Source organism: Scyliorhinus torazame, chromosome 22 (assembly GCF_047496885.1).
Source record: "Scyliorhinus torazame isolate Kashiwa2021f chromosome 22, sScyTor2.1, whole genome shotgun sequence".
NCBI lineage: Eukaryota > Metazoa > Chordata > Chondrichthyes > Carcharhiniformes > Scyliorhinidae > Scyliorhinus > Scyliorhinus torazame.
In genome coordinates this window covers 93,243,735-93,266,742 of record NC_092728.1, presented here as the reverse complement: position 1 = coordinate 93,266,742, position 23,008 = coordinate 93,243,735, and the positions used below count along the sequence as shown (strand labels likewise).

The window sequence follows — 23,008 nt, the reverse complement described above, 5'->3', positions numbered from 1 at the left end:
CCCCCCCTCCCCAATTTACACCTCCTTACATCAGCATTGTCGTTTCCCCTTCAACATCAGTCCCTCAGTTCTGGTCCAGTTTCTCTTTTTGAATGAAGGTCCATGCTTCTTCCGACGTTTCAAAATAGTAATGTCTATCCTGGTGCGTGACCCACAATCGCGCCGGCTGCAACATCCCGAACTTCGCTTTCTTCTTATGCAGCACCTCCTTGGCTCGATTGAAACTCGACCTCCTTCTCGCCACCTCCGCACTCCAATCCTGATACACTTGTATCAACGCATTCTCCCATCTGCTACTTCGTACCTTCTTGGCCCATCTTAGAACCACCTCTCTGTCATTGAAGCGGTGAAATCGCACGATCATCGCCCTAGGTGGTTCTCCAGCCTTTGGTCTCCTCGCAGGGACCCGGTGGGCCCCTTCCACTTCCAAGGGGCCCGAGGGGGCCTCAGCTCCCATTAGCGAGCGTAGCATCGTGCTCGCGTAAGCCCCGCCGTCAGCTCCTTCCACTCCCTCGGGGAGACCCAGGATCCGGAGGTTCTTTCTCCTTGATCTATTTTCCAGGACTTCAATCCTTTCGATGCACTTCTTATGGAGCGCCTCGTGCGTCTGCATTTTGACCGCTAGGCCCAGGATCTCGTCTTCGTTGTCCGTTACCTTCTGCTCCACCACACGGAGCTCTATCTCCTGGGCCTTGTGTGTCTCTTTAAGCCCCTCGATTACCTGTAACATCGGGGCCAGCACTTCCTTTTTTAGCAGCTCCACACACCGTCTTAAAAATTCATCCTGGTCCGGTCCCCATGTCGCCTGGGCTCCCTCCGACGCCATCTTGCTCCTTTCTTTCTTCTGCCGCTGCCCTTGAGGATTCTCCGAGACCTGGCCACCGCCGCCGATATTTTTCTTTCCCACTTGGGGGGGGGGGGGACGGGACGGGACGGGACTCCCTGTTGCCTCACCCCACACCGGGTTTCGTCAAAAAAGAATTTCCCGTTGGCTCTTAAAAGAGCCCGAAGGTCCGTTTAAGCTGGAGCCGCCGAAACGTGCGGCTTAGCTGGTCATCGCCACAACCGGAAGTCCTTTTCACAGTCAAAGTTAACTATGAGACGTTAATTCTGGTTTTCAATTCTTCACACATTCTCCCTTCATCAATAGTGTTACGGGATTCTTTTGAAAGTCCTGAATTAGTGTGTGTATAGAAATGTATTTATTAAGGACAGAAAATGTATTTATTAAATTGGCAGGATGAAAATTCAGTTTAAAAGCTAAATTCTTCTCTTGTGGTTCTGCGCACAGGAAGAAAAAACAAAGTAGTATTCGGGTCAAATAGGATTACATTTGACATTTTCATCTGGAACTGCCACTAATTTGCTTCAGGAAGGATCAATGCCGTGGCCTCTCACCAATGAAGTGAAAACATGGGCTAGTGGAAGCAGGTGTTACAGAAAGTATCCTGCTCAGATGTTTTGGAGATCATGGTAAAGATTAATTTGTAAATTATCTATTATGACATGAAATACAATCCTAAAAGGCTGAAGCGGCACTGCATTATTTAATTTACAGGTGGTCAGATGTTACTGTATATATTTATATTTATATATATATATATATATATATATATATATATAATATATATATATATATATATATATATTTTTTTTTTTTAAAAAGAGAGAGAGAGAGTCATATATTCCAATCCTGTATGAAGTTCACATTTTCTACACTGCCATCCACTGCCTTGGTTATGAACTGCATGCCGAATCTGGAGCCAGAACAGCAACAGGTTTTGCATTCAACATTTCCGTGACAGGCAATTAACACTAAGTGCCAATTGCAGCAGTACCCCTCAGGAGTTAGCAGTCCACATTTCTCTACTTAACTTGCTTGATCCAAGTGAAATTCTGAACAGGAGCTTCCGGTTCCAGGAGCAGAAAAGTGAACGCATGTGAAGGATACCTCTAGTAGACGTTTTTAACATTCAGTGACCAGTTTTGGGGATGGGGTTCAAGGTGCTTTTGTCACAGTTGTACAATCATTTTTTGTTTTAAGCAGGCAGCACAGTGGCGCAATGGTTAGCACTGCTGCCTCACGGCACCGAGGTCCCAGGTTCGATCCTGGCTCTGCGTCACTGTCCGTGTGGAATTTGCACATTCTCCCTGTGTTTGCGTGGGTTTCGCCTCCACAACCCAAAGATGTGCAGGTTAGGTGGATTGGCCATGCTAAATTGCCCCTTAATTGGACAAAAATGAAATGGGTACTCTAAATTTTAAAACAAAGAAAGAAAAAAATGATGTTTTAAATGTTTCTGACTGAAGGGAAGAAAATTGGAAGTGTGAAGAGATTATTTGGTTTTGTAGTATTTTGTAAACCTCTCGAGGGAATATTGAAGGATTTGTTTGTTCATTTTCTGCTATTTCAGATTTTCTTTTTCGTATTTTGGTGAAAGCTATTTAGTAATAATGTACAAACGGTTCAAGTCACTTATGATTTTGTTGCCCATGACACCTTAACACAACACAAAATGGCTTTTCCCCACTGATGAAGCCGGACCTAGAAATTCTTAATGCAATTTGAGATGAAAAGTTTCGAACAGATTTAAGGAGCAATTTTTAAAATTTCACCGCAACTGATAATATTTTTATTACTACATCTCAATAAACAATGGGGAAATTCCTCACAACTGAACTGTCTTCAGCAGTCAAAATGAAGCTATGCAATTTCTCTACAATCCATACCATTCACTGTCCAAAAACAATCTTCTATAATCTACAGGCACCACTAATTTGAATATACTAATTATCTAGAGTCAAAGCCTTGGATGTTGTGGGGTCTTTGTGTCACACCTGAAAAATGTGGCCTCAGACCTTCAAGATGTCATGAACAAATCATAATTGCCTAAAATAAGCATTTTTACATTTCTAAATAGCCTTCATAAATCCAAAACAAGGAACAAAAATCTGAAACAGCAAAGAATGAGCAAATAAATACTTCAATACTCCCCCGAAAGGCTTACAAAATATCACAAAACCAAATAATCTCTTCACACTTTACATTTTCTTCCTTTCAGCTAGAAACACTTCAAACAAAAATTTAGTATACAATAGGGGTGGCACAGTGGCTAGCAGTGCTGCCTCATAGCAGGGGGGACCCGGGTTCAATTCCAACCGGTGTGGATTTTGTAGGTTCTCCCCATGTCTACGTGGGTTTCCTCCCACAGTCCAAAGATGTGCAGGCTAGGTGGATTGGCCATGCTAAATTGCCCCTTAATGTCCAGGGATGTGAAGGTTAGGTTCTGGGTTACAGCGATAGGGCGGGGGAAGTGTAAATGGGTCGAGTGTTCATTCGAAGGGTCGGTGCAGACTCAATAGGCCGAATGGCTTCCTTCTGCACTGTAGGGATGCTATGATCTGTGACAAAAGCATTTGAAACTCAACCCCAAAACTGGCTACTAAATGTTAGGTTTCCTGCGAGAGGTTTCCTTCACAAAGGTGCACCTGAAGCTCCAAGTTGGGAATTTTATTCGGTCCAAGCAAATTATGTAGACAAATTCTGTTTGTGCGAGAGGCAGTGAGTGAGGGGGAGGCACAGATATATCAAGGAGGTTGTAGGTTTACCTTGCTCCTATAAAATCACAAGCAAGCAGAGAATATATAAACTCTGAAGGTGCAACTTAATTTCCCCCCCCCCTCTGTCATTTATTCAGTTTGTCATTAAATAGGAATTTGGAGCAAACAGTGTTGCTCTGGATAATAAGGGGGACTGACATTTAAGCTAGCTCCAGAGGGAGATCCTGATCAGGTGCTGAGGGTAATCACAGAACTGCTGTTAAACTCCGCATGTCCTTTCCTCCACTATTGCTAAATTACCCTTTGTCTGCCTATGTATCCTCATTTTTTTTTTTAAAGTATAATATTATGTAATTCAGGAACTAAGTGATTATTTCTCCTTCGGATTTCTTTTTAAAACATAAAAATGGTCTTTATCAAATTCAATCTCCAAACCACTGTCAAAATTTCAGAATACGACATAATAAAATTGAGCTCAATTACTTTAATCTCTGCAAATCAGGGGCCAGGGTAGAATCACAGAATCCATAACAGTGCAGAAGGAAGCCATTCAGCCCATTAAGTCTGCACCGACCCTTTGGAAGACCAGCCTAACTAGGCCCTATTCCTGCAATGCCACCCAAAGGGAAAGTTTATCATGGCCACCTAACCTGCACATCTTTGGGCTGCGGGAGGAAACCAGAGCACCCAGAGAAAACCCACACAGCCACAAGAGAATGTACAAACACCACACAGACAGTCACCAGAGGTCGGAATCGAACCGGGTCCCTGCCGCTGTGAGGGAACAGTGCTAACTAACCACTATGCCATGGTGGGTAACAAAATATGATACATTTAATTGCATAACATATACTCATACTCCAAATGAGCACCATGAGATTCATTTTTCTCCTTTAGAAAAAGCTATACAATTTAACTAATTAAATTAGTTAAGTTAGTTAAATTAAGTTAGTTGCAGCAAGTAGTACAGGTTTTTTTTCAACTTCCATACTCAGTGAGGTTCAACAAACATTACACTTTGATAAATCCAATATGCATAATGCAGGAACTCCTTAGACTACAGTAAGTCCTATTGATTTTAACAAAATAATTGTGTGGGAAATGCAGCTGAAATTGACTGGGCTCTAACAAGAGTTTTTGACAATTGTGAAAAGTCAATTTAACAGACTTCAATGTCAATATCTGAATAACAAATGGGCTGCAAAAATGTTTCTTCCTTCTCCCACCCACAAAACTTAAATGGGTTACACTTAGGTGAAGCAGCTTAAAATTAACCGTGCTGCTGGCCTGCCTTGGTCGGCTTTAAAAGCCAGCGATTTAGCCCAGTGTGCTAAACCAGCCCCTTCAGAAAAAGGTGAATGTCAGGAGTGGGAATTGCATTCGCTGATACTAGCTTAACCTCTGTCATGGACTAAACCAAACTGTCAAAAATGTATTGCATGACTGAATCCACCACCGATACACTTAGTTCACACACAAATTATTTCAAAGTTGAGAAACTACTATCCATTTTGGTATGATTGAACAACTGTTGAACCCAACCTGGCATTGTGTCACCTCCAATTAGTTCAACTCATTTTTGATCCAATAAAATCCATATGGCATTTCCTATATACACACACAACAACAACTTACATTTATATAGCACATGTATTGTAGTGAAATGGCCCAAGACACTTTACAATAGTGTCATGAAACAAAACTTGACAGCCACATGAGGAAACACACAAGGCAGTACAAAGTACCATTTAGAAACTGACTATTGACTAACACTAACTCCTGCTGTTGACCAGAAAGGCATTGGGAACAGTGGTGCATGTCGCGCGTGCGGTTTGCACTACGGCTGTTGGCAGCTGCACAATTGCTTCACTGCTTCACAATTTGGGCAGCACGGCAGCATTGTGGATAGCACAATTGCTTCACAGCTCAAGGGTCCCAGGTTCGATTCCGGCTTAGGTCACTGTCTGTGCGGAGTCTGCACATCCTCCCAGTGTGTGCGTGGGTTTTCTCCGGGTGCTCCGGTTTCCTCCCACAGTCCGAAGATGTGTAGGTTAGGTGGATTGGTCACGATAAATTGCCCTTAGTGTCCAAAATTGCCCTTAGTGTTGGGTGGGGTTATTGGGTTATGGGGATAGGGTGGAGGTGTGGGCCTTGGGTAGGGTGCTCTTTCCAAGAGCCGGTGCAGACTCGATGGGCCGAATGGCCTCCTTTTGCACTGTAAATTCTATGAAATCTATGAAACTGTTCCTGACACCTTTCCAGTTGGCAGATGGCAAGGGTTACAGTGATCTTGAAATATTTAAGACTCACTTGTGGCGCTTTCTTTAGGCCAAGGGCTACTTATCCTGCCTTATTTGAACAAGTTTATTTACTAATTTAGCATATGCATAGAAAGCACAGTTGCCCAGAAAATCATCTCTCATTTTAACAGTATATTTTGCAAAATGTTTTTTATTTTTATTTTTTAAATGCGTTGTAAAATTTCTATGAAATTCAAAAATTAACCAACATAAAAATAGCGATAGCCTGTTGGCCAGCATTACTATTCTGGCTGGTGACAGAATTGACAAAGAAAAGCATTAATATTGATAGGCCACTTACCTTGTTGGACCACTTGTATGCCTGCAAAAGCTGGCTGTACAGGGGGGTTTTATCCTGAACTGGATCAAGGCTCAATAAACCACTGTTGTGGAGTGGGTGACTCTCGGATGGTCGCCCCACCAGGTTACTCAGGCGTTCCAACTCACTGAAAACCAAAAGCAACAGCATCAGTCAGTCAGAAGCTCTGCAGTACAAAATATACACACGGTCATTTTTATGAAAAAATGAAAATCGCTTATTGTCACAAGTAGGCTTCAAATGAAGTTACTGTGAAAAGCCCCTAGTCGCCACATTCATGCGCCTGTTCGGGGAGGCTGGTACGGGAATTGAACCGTGCTACTGGTCTGCCTTGATCTGCTTTCAAAGCCAGCGATTTAGCCCTGTGCTAAACAGCCCATTTCAATAAAAATTAATTTTAAAACCTTCATCAAAATTAACCAGATGATCAAATCAACTGATGTTTGGACTATGACGGGAGTTGTCAAATGTCAATTTCTTCTTTGCTATGGATACATAAGACATTGCTACATTGAACAAATTCATTCACAATCACATCCTATAAATTTTGATTAGTAAACAACACATCCTGACTGACAGTGAAAGGGGCTTTTCACAGTAACTTCATTTGAAGCCTATTTGTGACAATAAGCGATTTTAATTTCATTTCAGTGCTTAACAGTTAACCTTCCAACACTGATGTTTATCACCTGGATGGGATATCCATGTGAAAATAATGCAACACTCTCCACATTTTGTCCCCCATTTCAACAGCAAGCACCTCAGCTACAGCAGTTTTCAACCTTTTTGCCTACGAGGTCATCTCTCCAGTGTTAAAAAAAATTCCACCTACCCTCCACAGCATAACATTAGTACATATCGTGTTAAAAAATTTGTTATACAATGAAACATACATTATTTTGTGTTTTACTCAGTATGATTTACTCAGTATGAAACTAGTCGCTTAAAGCCAGATCAGAGTTTGAGGGAGGATAGTAGTGGCTGGTTGCTATTGAGGATTCTTACAGGCGGCACGGTAGCACAGTGGTTAGCAGGTTCGATTCCCGGCGAGGGTCACTGTCTGTGCGGAGTCTGCACACTCCCCAGTGTCTACGTGGGTTTCCTCCGGGTGCTCCGGTTTCCTCCCACAAATCCAGAAAGAGGTTGGGTAATTTGGATATTCTGAATTCTCCCTCTGTGTACCTGAACAGGTGCCGGAATGTGGAGACTAGGGGCTTTTCACAGTAACTTCATTGCAGTGTTAATGTAAGCCTACGTGTGACACTAATAAAGATTATTATTATGCCTGCCTGAGTGGCGTACTTCTGTTCAAGGCTGCATCAAATGGTCATGGCTCTTAAGCACATTTGAAAATTGATTAGAGAAGTGTAGGAGGACTGCGCAAAGCCCACAATTTCTCTGGTTATCTTTGAGCAGACCCCTTGAATCCTTAGGTGCAGGAGGCCCACAGGCACACAGTTGAGAGCCCCTTGTCCTATCCCACATCACATCCTGTTTACCTATTAACCCGTGCTCATTAATCTACATTGGCTGCCACAAATTTAAAATTCTCATCTTTATTGTTCAAATCCTTTCATGGCCTTGCCCGTCTATGCCTCTGATATTTTGCAGCTTTCCAACCCAACAAGTGCTGTGTTCCTCCAACATTGTCCTCGTATGCATCCGCTCGCCATTTACAGAGATGGTGTATGGCAGCAGATGTGAGTATGTGGGGTAAGGGAACAAAGTGATTTAAACGCAAATATAAGAATTTTTAAAAAGGGCATTGGGGGTCCAGGAGCCTATTTAAGTTAGAAAGCACAGTGCGAATTGGTGAGAAGAAATTGGCAGGGATAAGATACAGACAGCAAAGTTGTAGATGAGCTGAAGTAGATACTTAAAGATAACACCGGGTCTCTAATCCTGAAAGATCACTCTACCTGACAATATGTTATGGGAAAGAAAAATTGGAACCAGTCAGGGACAAAAACGGAGCAAACAGTTGGTTCCCAATTCCACACTGAATAACTCCCCCTTTAACTATTATTTGGTTTCAGACAAAGGTTCCTTTTGATTACAATAAACAGGAGGAATCACTGTATCAGAACATGGGTCAAAAAGGCAGCCTATGGAGTCTGTGTGGCACGACTGTCACACAGGTAAAAGGGGGAAAAAAGTAGCAAAAATATAAACAAAGATAGGAAGAGCTCAGCCCCCCCCCCCCCCCCCCCCCCCCCCCCCCCCCCAATTGAGACAGCAAGGGCCCAGGGTGGCCAACCTCATTTACACACTCAGACTTCATTCATTCACTGCAGGTCTCGTGACCCAAACTTATTTGTCACTTCACGCATTCACAATTTACAGCCCCAGGCTGACTGGTTCATTCTACCATGCGCAATGATACTGCATAAATACAGCGAACTAGTATCTGAAAAATGTATTTTCCATTTGAATTTCACCAGGAGGTTTGGGAAGTAGGTGGACAAACCTCAAGTTCAAAAGCATTTCCATAATCTGAAAATGTAGTTTTGAGAGTCCAGTAAATACTTGTGTGAGAGCAAGATATAGATGCACAAGATCTGCATTTTACACATATGGTTATTTCTAATAGGCATCAGACATTGAAACCTTGTGTTAGCCCTAGGGATTAGAGAGCCCCGGTTGAGAACTATTAAGGTACAGCAGATTAGACATAAAGCAAGGTTCTCCCCACCCCCACTCTTAACATCACCCTTAGAAAAATACCTTTATAGCACCAATTTAAGACCAACAATTTATCACAGGTAGGTACATTCTGTTTACCTGAGAAAGGACATACTGGCGCTGGAGGGTGTGCAGAGGAGATTCACTAGGTTAATCCCAGCGTTGAAGGGGTTTGGACTACGAGGAGAGGTTGAGTAGACTGAGACTGTACTCGGTGGAATTTAGAAGGATGGGGGGGAGAGAAGAGAGAGGAGAGAGAGAGAGAGAGAAGAGAGAGAAGAGAGAGAAGAGAGAGAAGAGAGAGAAGAGAGAGAAGAGAGAGGAGAGAGAGAGAGAGAGAGAGAGAGAGAGAGAGAGAGATCTTATAGAAACATATAAAATTATGAAGGGAATAGATAGGATAGATGCGGGCAGGTTGTTTCCACTGGCGGGTGAAAGCAGAACTAGGGGGCATAGCCTCAAAATAAGGGGAAGTAGATTTAGGACTGAGTTTAGGAAGAACTTCTTAACCCAAAGGTGTGTGAATCAATGGAATTCCCTGCCCAGTGAAGCAGTAGAGGCTCCTTCATTAAATGTTTTTAAGATAAAGATAGATAGTTTTTTGAAGATTAAAGGGATTAAGGGTTATGGTGTTCTGGCCAGAAAGTGGAGCTGAGTCCACAAAAGATCAGCCATGATCTCATCGAATGGCGGAACAGGCTTGAGGGGCCATATGGCCTACTCCTGCTTTATATGTTCTGATGTTCAGTTTTCTGGTGTGAATTCAAATCAAAATCAGAGTTGAGACTGCACAAAACCATCTCACATAGATTCTCTAGTCAGTACAAGCAGGATATGCATTCCATCTGTTTGCATCAAACCAGGGTCACAGAGGTTAATAGACAATTTTTAACTCAATGCTGTTGTTAATTGCCTTGCTAGGAATTAGAATTGAGAACTTTCTTAATATCCTCTTCACAGTTCAAGCCATTGTTAAATCCCAGCTGCCATCCTTACTGAGGTTAGCTAATGCAGCAGGGACAGCAAATCTATCCTGAACTTCCTGGTCAATTAGAGAGGAGTTAGAATGATTCAAAACATTTTAAAAATTGTACACAAGGACATGATAAATGCTGACCAAAATAAACAATGGGCAAGACAAGGCTAGGCAGAAAAGAACTTGCATTTAGTGTCACCTCGGGCATTCCACAGACAATGAAGTACCTTTGAACTGTTGTAATGTAGGAAATGACAGCAGCCAAATTGCACTCAACAAGCACACAAATTATGAAGGACTCAGACTCTGAAGAATCATACGGATTCAAAACATTAATTCTGTTCCTCTCTCCACAGGTGCTGTCAAGCCTGCTGAGTTTTTCCAGCATTTTTTGTTTTTATTTTAAACCAAATTTAGATGAGGGATAAATAATAACCAAGGGCACAGGCCTCCACTATTCTTCTTTGAATCGTAGCATGGGGCGGTTTACATCCACTTGCAAAAGCAAATAGGTCTCAGCTTAATATCTCCTCTTAAAGGCAGCACCACAAACAGTGAAGCACTCCCTCAGTATTACACATGAACTGCCAGCCCAGATTAGAAGTATCAGAGGTGAGAGTACTAACACTTAGCCAAGGCAAGTGGCAAAGCCAGAGATTCAACATTTTCCACCTTCCTGGACGTTATTTTGTTTCTGCTAGTCCAGTTGTCATTTCTAAAAACATTATCACACCCAGATAGTCACATATTCAGTTTTGTATGAACATTTAAAAGTAACAGTCAAATCAAATTGCTCACCTCCTCTCTCCAGTTCTTTAGAAAAAGCAGTTCAACAGGCCACAAGATAAATGCATAAAATTACGTGAGTCTTTCTTCAGCTGCGTTCCATATACACAGATAAGAGGACAGAAAATAAAGTATGAACCTTAGTTGATTTTGCCTTTCCCATCCAAGGGAGGGGGTTAATGGTTATTGTAGTACACCCACCTCTGCTGCAGCTAAAACCAAAGAGGGGGGGGGATGCGGTAATTCCACGTACTTCACATTATATACAATCCATGGAGCTATGTGTTTATAACCGTTAACTAATGTTTAACGTTTGTGCCCCTGGGGAAAGGCATGATCAAAAGGAGCAAGAATCAAGAATTTAAAACTCAGGGGTTGCTGTCTTAGGGTCAGATCTTTCAAGTATAGATGCCCCATCTCTCACTAGGTGCACTGAATTTATCCTTCAATTCCATTTAAATTTATATGATTGTTTTTTATTCCAAGAAAAAATTGTCAACAGGCAGTGCATGTATTAAAATTTACACTCCCACCAGCACCCAATGACTGAAAACCAAATGCAATAAGCCCAGAATGAGTCCATTTATCAAAAATCTGAAAATTAAAATATTGTAGAGCAGTCACTGATGAGCTTTGCAGAGAAATTCAAAGAAACACGACAAGAAAGTAAATGCTTTAAGGGACAGAATCACAAGGATTAGTGATTTTTCTTGAAAGGTTATGCCTTTGAGACCTTCCCTGATGTCACTCTCTTCAGCTTTTCTCCCCGCTATGTTTGTGGGGTCACCACAATGCTGGCTGATCATTCCTTCATAAGCAACCATCATTTTTGGATTTAACATGTGGTTTTACACTGATGTATCCCTGACATGCATTTTTGCAATTTGCCTCAAACGAAAAACATAAGAAAGGCTTTAAAAGTGATAGTCACCCAAGCTCTTATTGATCAGAAAGAAATATCAGTGCTTCATAAAAGGTATGGTTATCAATACAAGAGAAAAGAAAACTTGAGAACATCCTTTTATATTATAGGATGTAAATCTCATAGGTCTCACCTCATTGTGTTCAACAGGAAGTGGCTGAATAAAACACTTCTTCAAATATTTGTCAAGTACATGAGCTAACAGTCCAAGACAGCAATTTAGGAAGCTACAAAACCTATGAACAAATTTCCAACCTCACCCCCCCAATCAAGCTGTAAATTTGCTCAGGATGTTTTCAAAGGACAAGATTCAAAACATCTTTCTCCATTAGCAGACAGTGACAAGTCTGTACAGTATCTGCCCTGGACTAGAAAAAGAGGCTCACCACCAGATGCACTTTGTGTCCACTACGATAATCAATTCAAGCAATTTAATTAAACCAGCATTGGCACAAAGAACCAAAGCAAAGGGTAGGCTTTGCATCAGTGCAAACGCAGTGGCTTGTCAAAATACACTCAGTGAATGATCCACAGTGCCTTTCCAGCTACAGTCACACACAGTAAATTCAATTGTTAAATACTTAATCTTTTCTTCAGGAAATATACAGACCTTAATTCATTCTGAGATCTACAGATATATTTGCAAAGTTAATAATACATAACCTGCTTTAAATGCATAACGTGCTTTAAAAAGTTTCTGATTGTTAGTTTCAATTATATAATTTCTATCCAAAGATATAAAACAAATTGAAAGCAGTTTCCGCAGGATAACTATTCCTAAGCTATTAGCTATGCACACTGTACCTCATGCACATAATTAGCACAACACAAGATCTGCATATTTAGAAGCAGTAAAGGAAACAGTATATATCAATATTTTAATTTCTTTGTTCACAAGATATGGGTGTTACTGGCGAGTTCAGCATTTATTGGCCATCCTAATTTCCCTAGAGAAGGCGACGGTGAACTGTCTTCATGACCACTGCAGACCATGTGGTTTTAGGAAAGGAGTTCCAGGATTTTGACTCAGTGATAGTGACATAGTTCAAAGTCAGGATGGTGCATGGCGTGGAGGGGGAACTTGCAGGCAGTGGTGTTCCTATGCATCCACTCCCTTGACCTTCTAGGAAGTAGAGCTCACAGGTTTCAACGGTGCTGTCAAAGGAGCGTTACTTGGAGGGTTACTGCAGTGTACCTTGTTCATGGTACACAAAGTTGCCACTGTGCATCGGTAGTGAAGGGAGTGAATGTTCAAGGTGGTGCCAATCAAACAGGCTGCTTTAACCTGTATGGTGTTGAGCTTCTTCAGTGCTGTTGGAGCTGCACGTATCCAGGCAAATGGGAGAGTATTCCATCAAACTCCTGACCTGTGCCTTGGAAATGGTCAACAGCTTTGGGGAGTCAGATGGGGAGTTGCTCAGTGCAGAATTCCCAGTCTCTGACCTGCTCCTGTAGCCAGTGTTTATATGTTTAGTCCAGTTTTTGATCAATGGTAACCCCCAGAAGTTGATAGTGGGAGATTCAGCAACGGTAATGCCACTAAATGTCATGGGGAGACGGTTGGATTCTCTCCTGTTGGAGATGGTCATTGTCTGGCACTTGGGGCTTGAATGTCACTTGCCACTTATCAGCCCAAACTTGAATCCTGTCCATGCTGCACTCGGTATTTGAAGACTTATGAATGTACTGGACAATGTGCAAGCATCCCCATTTCTGACCTACTGATGGAAGGAAGGTCATTGATGAAGCAGCTGAATACATTTGGGCCTAGGACACTGCCCTGAGGAACCCCTGCAGCAATGCTCCAGCACTGAGATTAATGACTTCCAACAACCACTACAATCTTCCTTTATGCTAGATATAACTCCAAAGAGCAAAGAGTTTCCCTCTGATTTATTGTCTTTACTAGTGCTCAGTCAAATGCTGCCTTCATTCTCACCTCATCTCTGAAGTTCTGTTCTTTTGTCCGTTTGGACCAAGGCTGCAATTAGGTCAGGTGCTGAGTGACCCTGGCAGAACCCAAACTTGAGTGTCATTGAACAGGTTATTGCTGTGTAAACAACACCTTCCATCACTTTACCAATAAGGCAGCAATTGGCCATCTTGGATTTGCCCTACTTTTTATGAACAGGACAGAGCCTGGGCAATTTTCCACATTGATGGGTAGATGCGAGTGTTGTAATTGTACTGGAACAGTTTGGCTACAGGCACAGCAAGTTCTGGAGTACAAATCTTCAGTATTGTTGTCAGAATGGGCAGCACAGTAGCAGTGGTTAGCCAGGTTCGATTCCCGGCTGGGTCATTGTCTCTATGCGGAGTCTGCACATTCTCCCCGAGTCTGCTTGGGTTTCCTCCGGGTGCTCCGGTTTCCTCCCACTAGTCCCGAAAGACGTGCTGTTGGGTCATTTGGAAATTCTGAATGCTCCCTCTGTGTACAGGCGCCGGAGTGTGGCGACTAGGGGCTTTTCACAGCAACATCATTGCAATGTAAGCCTACTTGTGACAATAAAGATTATTATTATATGACTAACAAAAACCTTCAGCCAAGGTAGAGAGATCAACTGGATGAAGATATATTCCTGAAAGTACCCCTGGATCTCAAGTGTTCATAACAGAGTGACTCTACCACAGTTCAATTCATCTCTTCATTACAAAGATGAGGAAGACGTTCTGTCACTACTGACTGTGCACTGAAACCCCTTAGCCCCAATTCGCTTCATCAGAGACCACAGCTGCATATTTGAACAGCTGAAACACGCCTTTCTGAGAAGGAATCACTCTGAGCTCGAAACTCAGGTTCTGATCTTAAAAACTCTCAGCGCCCGACTTACTTCAGGTCCCTGTTGACAGCATGCAGGTTCTCCTGAAAGTCGCTGATGAAAGCTTTTTCCCTGCCCTCCAGAGTCTCTTTGTTCTTCATCCCATCCTTGAGAGTGTCAAAGACGCGGGTAACGCTGGAGCGAAGCTGCTGGATGGCGTTAATGGCGTGAGCGAAAGCATCTAAATTTATCCCCACACTCAAAGTATCCGCCATATTCCCGCCGCTGCCTGGCGACCGCTTCGGTGCATATTAATGACGACGCGTTGGAGGCTCGCTGATGACGAAACTGGAGCTTGGCCCATGCGCAGTCTGGAAGGACTACAGTTCCCAGAGTGCAACACAGTACCTATTACTCCCAGGGATAATTACAAGGTTTTGGTGGTGTTTGCAGGACTCAAGGGAAATGCACCAGTTCACGAGCAGTTCATTGTTTACTGACGTGTATCACAGGAACCTCTGTTTTTTTCGACTGGACATGTGCCCATTATAAAGTATATATAGTAAGAAGTCTTACACACCAGGTTAAAGTCCAACAGGTTTGTTTGGAATCTCCTGAGGAAGGAACTGTGTTCTGAAAGCTAGTGATTCTTACTGTGCCAATCTCAGTCCAACGCCATCTCCACATCAAGGTCCCAGATGACCATAGGCTGCTTTCCCCTTTGAGGGAGAGAGCTGACTGGTGATGGTGATTTAACCTGAGGGTCACCACACCTCAGGCAACGTTGAGAAGGCAAGGTCTTCATGAATAACCTCAGCCAGTACAGGAATTGAACGCACACTGTTGGCCTTGCACTGTGTCACGAACCAGCCGCCCAGCCAATTGAGCTAAACCGGCCCATTGTATGTCACTGTTGAAAATAAATATAGCTTGATATGTTCAAATGGGTGAGCAAACAAAGTAATTTCCCCAGTGTTGACATCTGCATAATAACACCTTAGATGGTCCAGGTTTAGAATTGCAACTGTCTTGTACCTAAAGGAGACAATGTAGACAGACATTAACGGCCTACCTGTACTCTACCTACATCAACAGGGCTCTAATGCAATGTGAAACGCTCAGCTGGGTGGAGAAACTAATGGCACACCCACAAATTGCCTCCAAATCTCAAATTTCAACTTATCTCCTACTTCTAAAGTTGAGGGAGATGCTTTGCAACTACTGAGCCCTGCGTTCCAATTGATTTCATCTGCATCAACCAGCATCCTGACTCACAGAATACATTAACCAATGTTTCATTGGTTAAAGAAAATAGGTTAGATTTTGCAGACAGTGGATTTCCCCTTTCGTGGCAGCAGCTTAAATCTGGCAGCAAGTCAGGAAAATCTCAGCAGCCAATCACATTGAATTTTCACAGGCAGCAAACAAGAAAATTAAAAACACGGAATCCCTTCATTTTTTCTAAATGTTCAGATAACAAAACAAAAATTATGATTGAATTAAGTTAGAAACTAAAACAAAGATGAACAAAATTTCAAAATAATATTTTTAAAACAGTGTTTCTTTATCATAATGGAGACATTTACATCCTGCAAATATAAAATTAGCTTTTCAAGTCCAGTAAGGTTTTTAAAAATCAATAATTATGACATTAGTGGGAAGTCTTGTGGTGCACTGGAAAATATTCCAGCCTCTAAGTGAGAAACTCTGGGTTTGAGTCCCACCCAAGGACTTAACAACCAAGTGTGTTCAAAATGCAGCCAAGTAGGTTGATTATCAAATGCAAATCCTTCCAACTTGTCAATGGCAGGCAGTGAAAGCTTTAGAAATTCCTGGTTAGCCATGTGCTGGAAAGAGAGTTTGGTCCTCTACCATCACTGTCCAGAACCACAATATGCATCCAAGTGATCTGTGATACACCACCCACCACCATCACCATCTTGAAGTTAGTGTGTCATTAAAAACCCCAGTTACAACTCATTCAACAAGGTGAAATTATTTCAAGGGTTTTTACAGTGGGACTAATGGTGGAAAATTGGGAGTTATTGCCAATTTACTGATTGCTTGGGGATTGTAGTCTGGAGGGACCTCTGCAGATTCACTGACAGCAACTTCTGATTTCCACATTAATCCGCATATGGAGTATTGATGATGAATGCTGACAGCTTCACCATCATTACCACCGCAAAATCTGGGTCAATGTCTCTATCCATCATATTCCATTCAGTTCAAAAGGGAACAGCAATGTGAGCATGTGCACCATGTGGTGCTAAGCCATATAAATTGCAAGTTATAACCACTGTCTGTGCTGAGTAAACTGCTGCAATCTGGGTTGCTATATTTGACTTCAATGTCTTGGGAACAGGGTGAGGTTTGGAGGATTTAAATCAGGGCCACACCCAATGTTGCCTTTAAAATTTTGTTACTGTGGCAGCCTTTTTTTTAGTGCTCAGCCTCATTACATTTATTTGTGTGTGTCACACACATATTAGTTATCCCAGAACAAGGCTTGTGCATTAGCTTTCAGACTGCTGTGAAGCCATGAACCCATACAGCTGAGCAATCCTCATAAAAGATCTGTTTATCTCTCCACAGATGCTGCCCGACCTGGAGAGTATTTCCAGTACTTCCAATTTTATTTCAGCTTAGCAGAAACATTTTGCCCCACCCTATGATGCCATGCTGTGGCCCACCTTTTGACATCAGCCTCAGCTATGATTCTTATTCTGAACAAATAACCCACTAACACTCATTACCTGGACTTGTCCATGAAGAATGCAAAGCGTGCAGATGATTTGAAGTTGGTTTATATGCAAGAATAGCACAGTTATAAGCTATAGCTAACAATGCATCTATCCATTCCAAATAAACCAATACTTTCTATAATATAAAGAAGGTACATTTTGTTCTTTTTTAATTCATTCTTGTGTTGTGAGCATCTTTGGGAAGTAAATGGACTTACATATGAGGGTGGTTTCAATATTGGTCCAGGTCAGGACAGTGTGTGACTTCTTGTTATCGAATTACTTGTCCTAGATTTACTTTATCTTCTCTTTTAGCCTTTCAACCTTGTTTGTATCCTCTCTATGGCCCAGAAACTTCATATCTTCATTTAAGAATTATTAGACCCTTTACTATTTCCTAGGAGTCTGCTGCTGTTGCTGCTACAGCTTGTAGATATTCCTACTAAGAGAATTACTGTCATGTATGTCACACTCACCTGTCTTGTGCCATCCTCACTTACCGACTGCTCTGTGATGTCCCTCACCAACTACACCGAGGTCGACCACTCTCTCTGCTGCCCTCCAAGTTGCCCTCTGGAAGAGTTCTCTGACTTTTCAGCTCTGGTCAAATAGCCAAAAGACTGACATTTTCTTTACTGGATGTCACTGTTTCAAGTTCATTTTGCTCCCGCAATTTCAAGTAGCTCTTTATTTGTCTTATAGTTTACGTATGGAATTTTGTGCATATGGCTTAGAATCCACACTTCAAAGACCTCTATTTTCTTCCACAGATCTTTGCTTATTATTCAGGTTTCCTGAAGCATACGGGAAAGTAGATAGAATGCCGCATCTTATGAGTCGCTTCCTTGTAACAAACTTGGTTTCCGTGTTAACAGATCCTTCATCATCACAAAACTATTTCCTGCTATCTCTATACCTGTAGAATCATAGAATTCCTACAGTGCAGAAGGAGGCCATTCAGCCCATCGAGTCTGCACTGACCCTCTGAAAGATCACCTTACCTAGGCCCACTCCCCCGCCCTATACCCATAACTTCATAACCCCACCTAACCTCTACATCTTTGGATACTAAGGGGCAATTTAGCATGGCTGATCCACCTAACCTGCATATCTTTGGACTGTAGAGGAAAACGGAGCACCTAGAGGAAACCCACGCAGACACGGGGAGAGCATGCAAACTTCACATAGTCACCCAAAGCTGGAATTAAACCCAAGTCTCTGGCGTTGTGAAGCAGCAGTGCTAACCACTGTGCACCATGCTGCCCCTAATCTGCATTTTGGTAACAGACTATTATCTGAATGGCGATAAATTACGAGAGGAGAGTGTGCAACAAGACCTGGGTGTCCTTGTGCACCAGTCACTGAATGTAAGCATGCAGATGCAGCAGGCGATAAAGAAGGCAAATGGTATGCTGGTGTTCACTGCGAGAGGATTCAAGTACAGGAGCAGGTATGTCTTGCTGTAATTATACAGGGCCTTGGTGAGGCCACACCTGCAATACTATTGCAGTTTTGGCCTCCTTATCTGAGGAAGGATGTTCTAGCTATAGAGGGAGTGCAGCGAAGGTTTACCAGACTGAATCTGGGATGGCAGGACTGATGTACGAGGAGAGTTTGAATCAGATAGGATTGCATTCGCTGGGGTTCAGAAGAATGAGAGGGGTCCTATAAAATTCTAACAGGACTGGACAGGGTAGATGCAGGAAGGATGTTCCTGATGGTGGATGTGTCCAGATCCAGGGGTGTCAGTCTGAGGATACAAGATAGACCATTTAGGACAGAGACAAAGAGAAATTTCTACACCCAGAAAGTGGTGAGTCTGTGGAATTTGTTACCACAGGAAGTAGTTGAGTCCAAAACATTGTATGTTTTCAAGAAGCCGTTAGATATAGCACTCGGGGCGAATGGGTCAAAGGATATGGAGGGAAGAGGGATTAAGCTATTGAGTTGGATGATCAGCCATGATCATAATGAATGGGGGAGTGGGCGTAAAGAGCCGAATGGCCCCCTCCTTCTCCTATTTTGTTCTAAGTTTCTATGTATCACATCTGCCATCTTCCATTATCAATTGTCCTGAATAGACAAACTTATTGATTTGTTACAGACGCCATCCATTTCAATCTCCACTCTAGTCCCTTCTAATGTATTCCTTTTAACTGCCATTGTTTTTGTCTTTTTGGTGTTCATACTCAATCCCAGGAGTCAAATAAGACTAAATAATAAGACTAATAAGTGGATTTGTTTTGAATGGATTGGAGACTGTAGAGAAACTGTGATGGTCTCCTTAAAGCAGAGAACATTAAGAGAAGCTTTAAAAAAGGTATTCAAAACCTTGAGGGAATTTGATAGAGTAGAGGATGAGAGAGTGATTCCACTGACTGGAGGATCAGTAACCAAATGATACAGATTTATTGTTAAAAAAAAACAACCCGGGGGGTAAAGGAGTTTTCTTATTAATGCAGCGGAGTTGTTATGATCTGAAAAGTCCTGCTTGAAAGGATAGTGAAAGCAAATGCCACAGCAATGTTCAAAAGATAATTGTATATATATTTGAAATGGAGAAATATACAGGAAGATGGGGAAAGAGCAGGGCAGAAGGACCAATTGGATAGCTCGTTCACAGCACCTTAACAATTGCAATCGACCAAAAGGTCTCATCCTGTGTTCTATGCTTCAATGGGGCAATTTTAATCAAACATCCCACATCGGAAACCTGACAAGATTGGACTGGTTTTGAAGTCAATGGATGTAATCTAGCACAAATGCAAAACAGCTAGTGATTTAATTGGGCTGATGTGAACAAAGAAGATTAGACTTTTTTTTATAAACAAAGCTATTTATTACAAACACTACATTAACGAATAACTAAAATGTCTAAGGTGAATACAGTTGGAAATAAATGTCTAACACTAACTTACACTAAGAGACTACAGAGCTACTCTCATATGCAACTGCTATCAACTCCTAACAAACACTTTCTGAAGGAACACATGGTACATCCTGGTCCCAGGACTCCGTACTGACCCCACCTGCTGGTCGGATGCTAGAACTACAATAGTAAAACATATACCTGATAATACACATGCAGATCATAGATCATAGAATTTACAATGATGATGAACTACTCATATTATATACAGATGATAGTCTACCTATCATCACATACAATCCACCAAATCCTGCAGGTTAAGTTACAATCACCGCTCTGATTTTAACTGTACGTCAATCAGATGTTTGAAAAACTGAAAGCGTCTGTGCTGGTCTCACAGAGTTCAAACAGTGTTGGCCTCCCATGGAAAGGTGATTTCAGCGCCACAGACCGTATTTTGCTTCAGTGCACAATGAGCCCAGCAGAATAGCTTCCAGTCAGCCCACAGCTGGACCACGCTCTCTCAGGCAGATAACAGTGCTGATCCATAAATATCTATTGGATTGGATCAATCTGCTCAATCAATAATTCCTATTTTTGAGAACAAAGTTTAAGACCACCTAGGCTGGATATCAGAAACTCAAAGAGGCCTCAAATTGAGAAGTAATGATCACTTGAGTTTCAGTACTATTTAGCAAACTTTCTTGTTACGGCATTGTCTTTTTTTCCCGTCCATTACACTTGTCCCCGAAAAGACACCGGAGCCACACTGAGCCATGGAAAACCAGAAAGGCCTCAGGTTCAATTTGTGCTGAGTTAACTGATCTCTCTCAGACAGAGTGTTGTATAATTGAACTCAACGTTCCCCGGGCAAAGGAATTTAAAAACTCAGCATAGCTCCTACTGTGTGAAATGTGGATGGTGTTTGAGAACAGAATCTCAGTCAGGACAGCATGGTGGCGCAGTGGTTAGCACTGCTGCCCCACAGCGCCGAGGTCCCAGGTTCGATCCCGGCTCTGGGTCACTGTCTGTGTGGAGTTTGCACATTCTGCCTGTGTTTGCATAGGTTTTGTCCCCTAAACCCAAAGATGTGCCGGGTAGGTGGATTGGCCACGCTAAATTGCCCCTTCATTGGAAAAAATGAATTGGGTATTCTGAAATTATTTTAACAAAGACCAGAATCTCAGTTGGTTATGGTGTCTGATGCAGTCAATAACCTGTTGGCATTCGCTGAATTAGTCCCTTTTTAAAAAGTACAGTTTGGTTACAACTAGGCTGTTTAGTGTGACAAGTCTTGACATTGATCTGAGTATACACAATGGTAAGCAACAGTTGTGTCAACTGTGGTTCATTTGGTAGAATACTTGCCTCTGGCTTGCAAGCTTGTGGGCTCAATTCCAACTGATTGTTATGGGCCAGGGTTTAGAAAACTCCAAAGGATATCAAGGAGTTCACCTGACCTCAACTGTTTATTAATTTTGGTTACGGGGAGCACAAGGGCCTACCTTTCAAGTGTTATTAAACAGAGGCCTTAAGCACTTTTAATCAAAGACATAGGGCGGGTTTCTCCCAACGGGAGTCTAAGTGCCGACGCCGGAGTAAAAACTGGAGTGTTTTACCCTGGCGCGGCGCCCGTTCCCAGACCCCTATTCTCCCCCCTCCGTGGGGCTAGCAGGGGCGTTGCGCGATTTACGGGGGCGGGGCCTCGGTGCGGCCTCAGAGACCTGGCGCCGCGTAAAAGATGCGCCGCCTTGTGTCCCGCGCATGCGCAGTTGGGCTGGCGGCAACTTGCGCATGCGCGGTGGCCATCCGCCCGCAGGCCACCCCGCACAAACGTGGCGGATGGATCCAGACTCGCCGGCGGAAGAAAGGAGGCCCACCGACCGAGAGGCCGGCCCGCCGATCGGTTGGTCCCGATCGCGTACCACGCCACTCCGGAGGCCCCCCCCCCGGGACGGAGGCCCCCTCCCCCCACAACAGGCCGCCCCCCCCAAGCCTTCGCGACGAGTACCCACCGGCAGTGACCAGGTGTGGATGGCGCCGGCGGGACTAGGTCGTTTACGCGCGGCCGCTCGGCCCATCCAGGCCAAAAAATCGCCGCTCGCCGCTCCGAGTGGCCCGCCGCAAATTCACGCGGCGCTGGTTTCAGGGGGGGTGGGAGAATCGCGTACGGGGGTCGAGGCAGCATGGCGCGATTCTCGCAGTGCTCCAGCGTTTCTCCCACCCGGCGGGGTGGGGGGGGTGGGAGTGGGGGGGGGGGAGAATACCGCCCAACGTTTAGTCTACAAATTTATTTTTTATAAACGATCACGCAGTTAGCATTTTTATCAACTACAAACATAAATACCCCACACAGTTACAGTACTCGATATAAAACCCTTAATAAATTTCTCCCTTTAGCTGTTCCAATTTAATAACAAGATCCCATAAACCAGAAAACCCTTTTCAAAGGTGTGGCCAGGCACACAGCACTCAAGACCTGGTTTAGATGCTCTTGGTGTCCTTTCCAAAACAGCAGGTTTGAATTTCTTCCAGAAACAAATTGTTCCTTTTCAAGTTACCAAGTAATCTGGAAACAGCTTTTAACATGTAGAGAGAGAGAGACAGTGTCAAAGTCAATATTTTCCCGCTTCTGTAGTAGAAAGATACAACACACTCGTTAAGACAGAATAACAAGCTTTATTTTCGAAAACAACTGCCTGCAGTAATGGCTGAAACTTGAAGTCAGAGAGCAGTGAACAAAGCTGCTCAGTCTTTCACAAGTTCCGCGCTTTCGCGGAGAATTAGCTCAATATTTATACATTATCTTTATCAAGATTATGTAACAACAGTATGGTCAGGAGTTTGATCGGAAATACAAATGGAAGCAAAGACCAGACCATGTTTGGTCATATCACTCATACCATTATTTAGTCATCGGAGGGAACATTTAAAGGTCAGAATAGACTTGTTTCTTCCTGAACTTATCTTTGTTTTAAATTCCTACAGCCCTGGGTTATGACAAGTTAGTTTTATCAGGAGTTGCCGAGGTCTGGTGTTTTGGAATGGCTCGACCTTCGCTGATCTTTTCAGACTTCAAGTTATGCATAG

At 42.9% G+C, this 23,008-nt stretch overlaps 1 protein-coding gene across 3 annotated transcripts in view; it reads right to left on the bottom strand.

Moving 5' to 3' along the window:
• The window catches only part of med27 (mediator complex subunit 27), a 287,097-nt gene extending 272,475 nt beyond the window's left edge, over nt 1-14,622 (bottom strand). Inside the window, exons 1-2 of one of the 3 annotated variants that reach the window (XM_072488608.1) lie at nt 14,378-14,622; nt 6,163-6,307 (exon numbers count right to left, since the gene is read on the bottom strand). In XM_072488608.1, the coding sequence (XP_072344709.1) occupies nt 6,163-6,307; nt 14,378-14,580 (348 nt within the window). In that variant the 5' untranslated portion in view covers nt 14,581-14,622. The remainder of the gene's footprint in view (nt 1-6,162; nt 6,308-14,377) is intronic. The other 2 variants (XM_072488607.1, XM_072488606.1) reach the window with 2 other exon arrangements.
• Nucleotides 14,623-23,008: the final 8,386 nt, after the last annotated feature.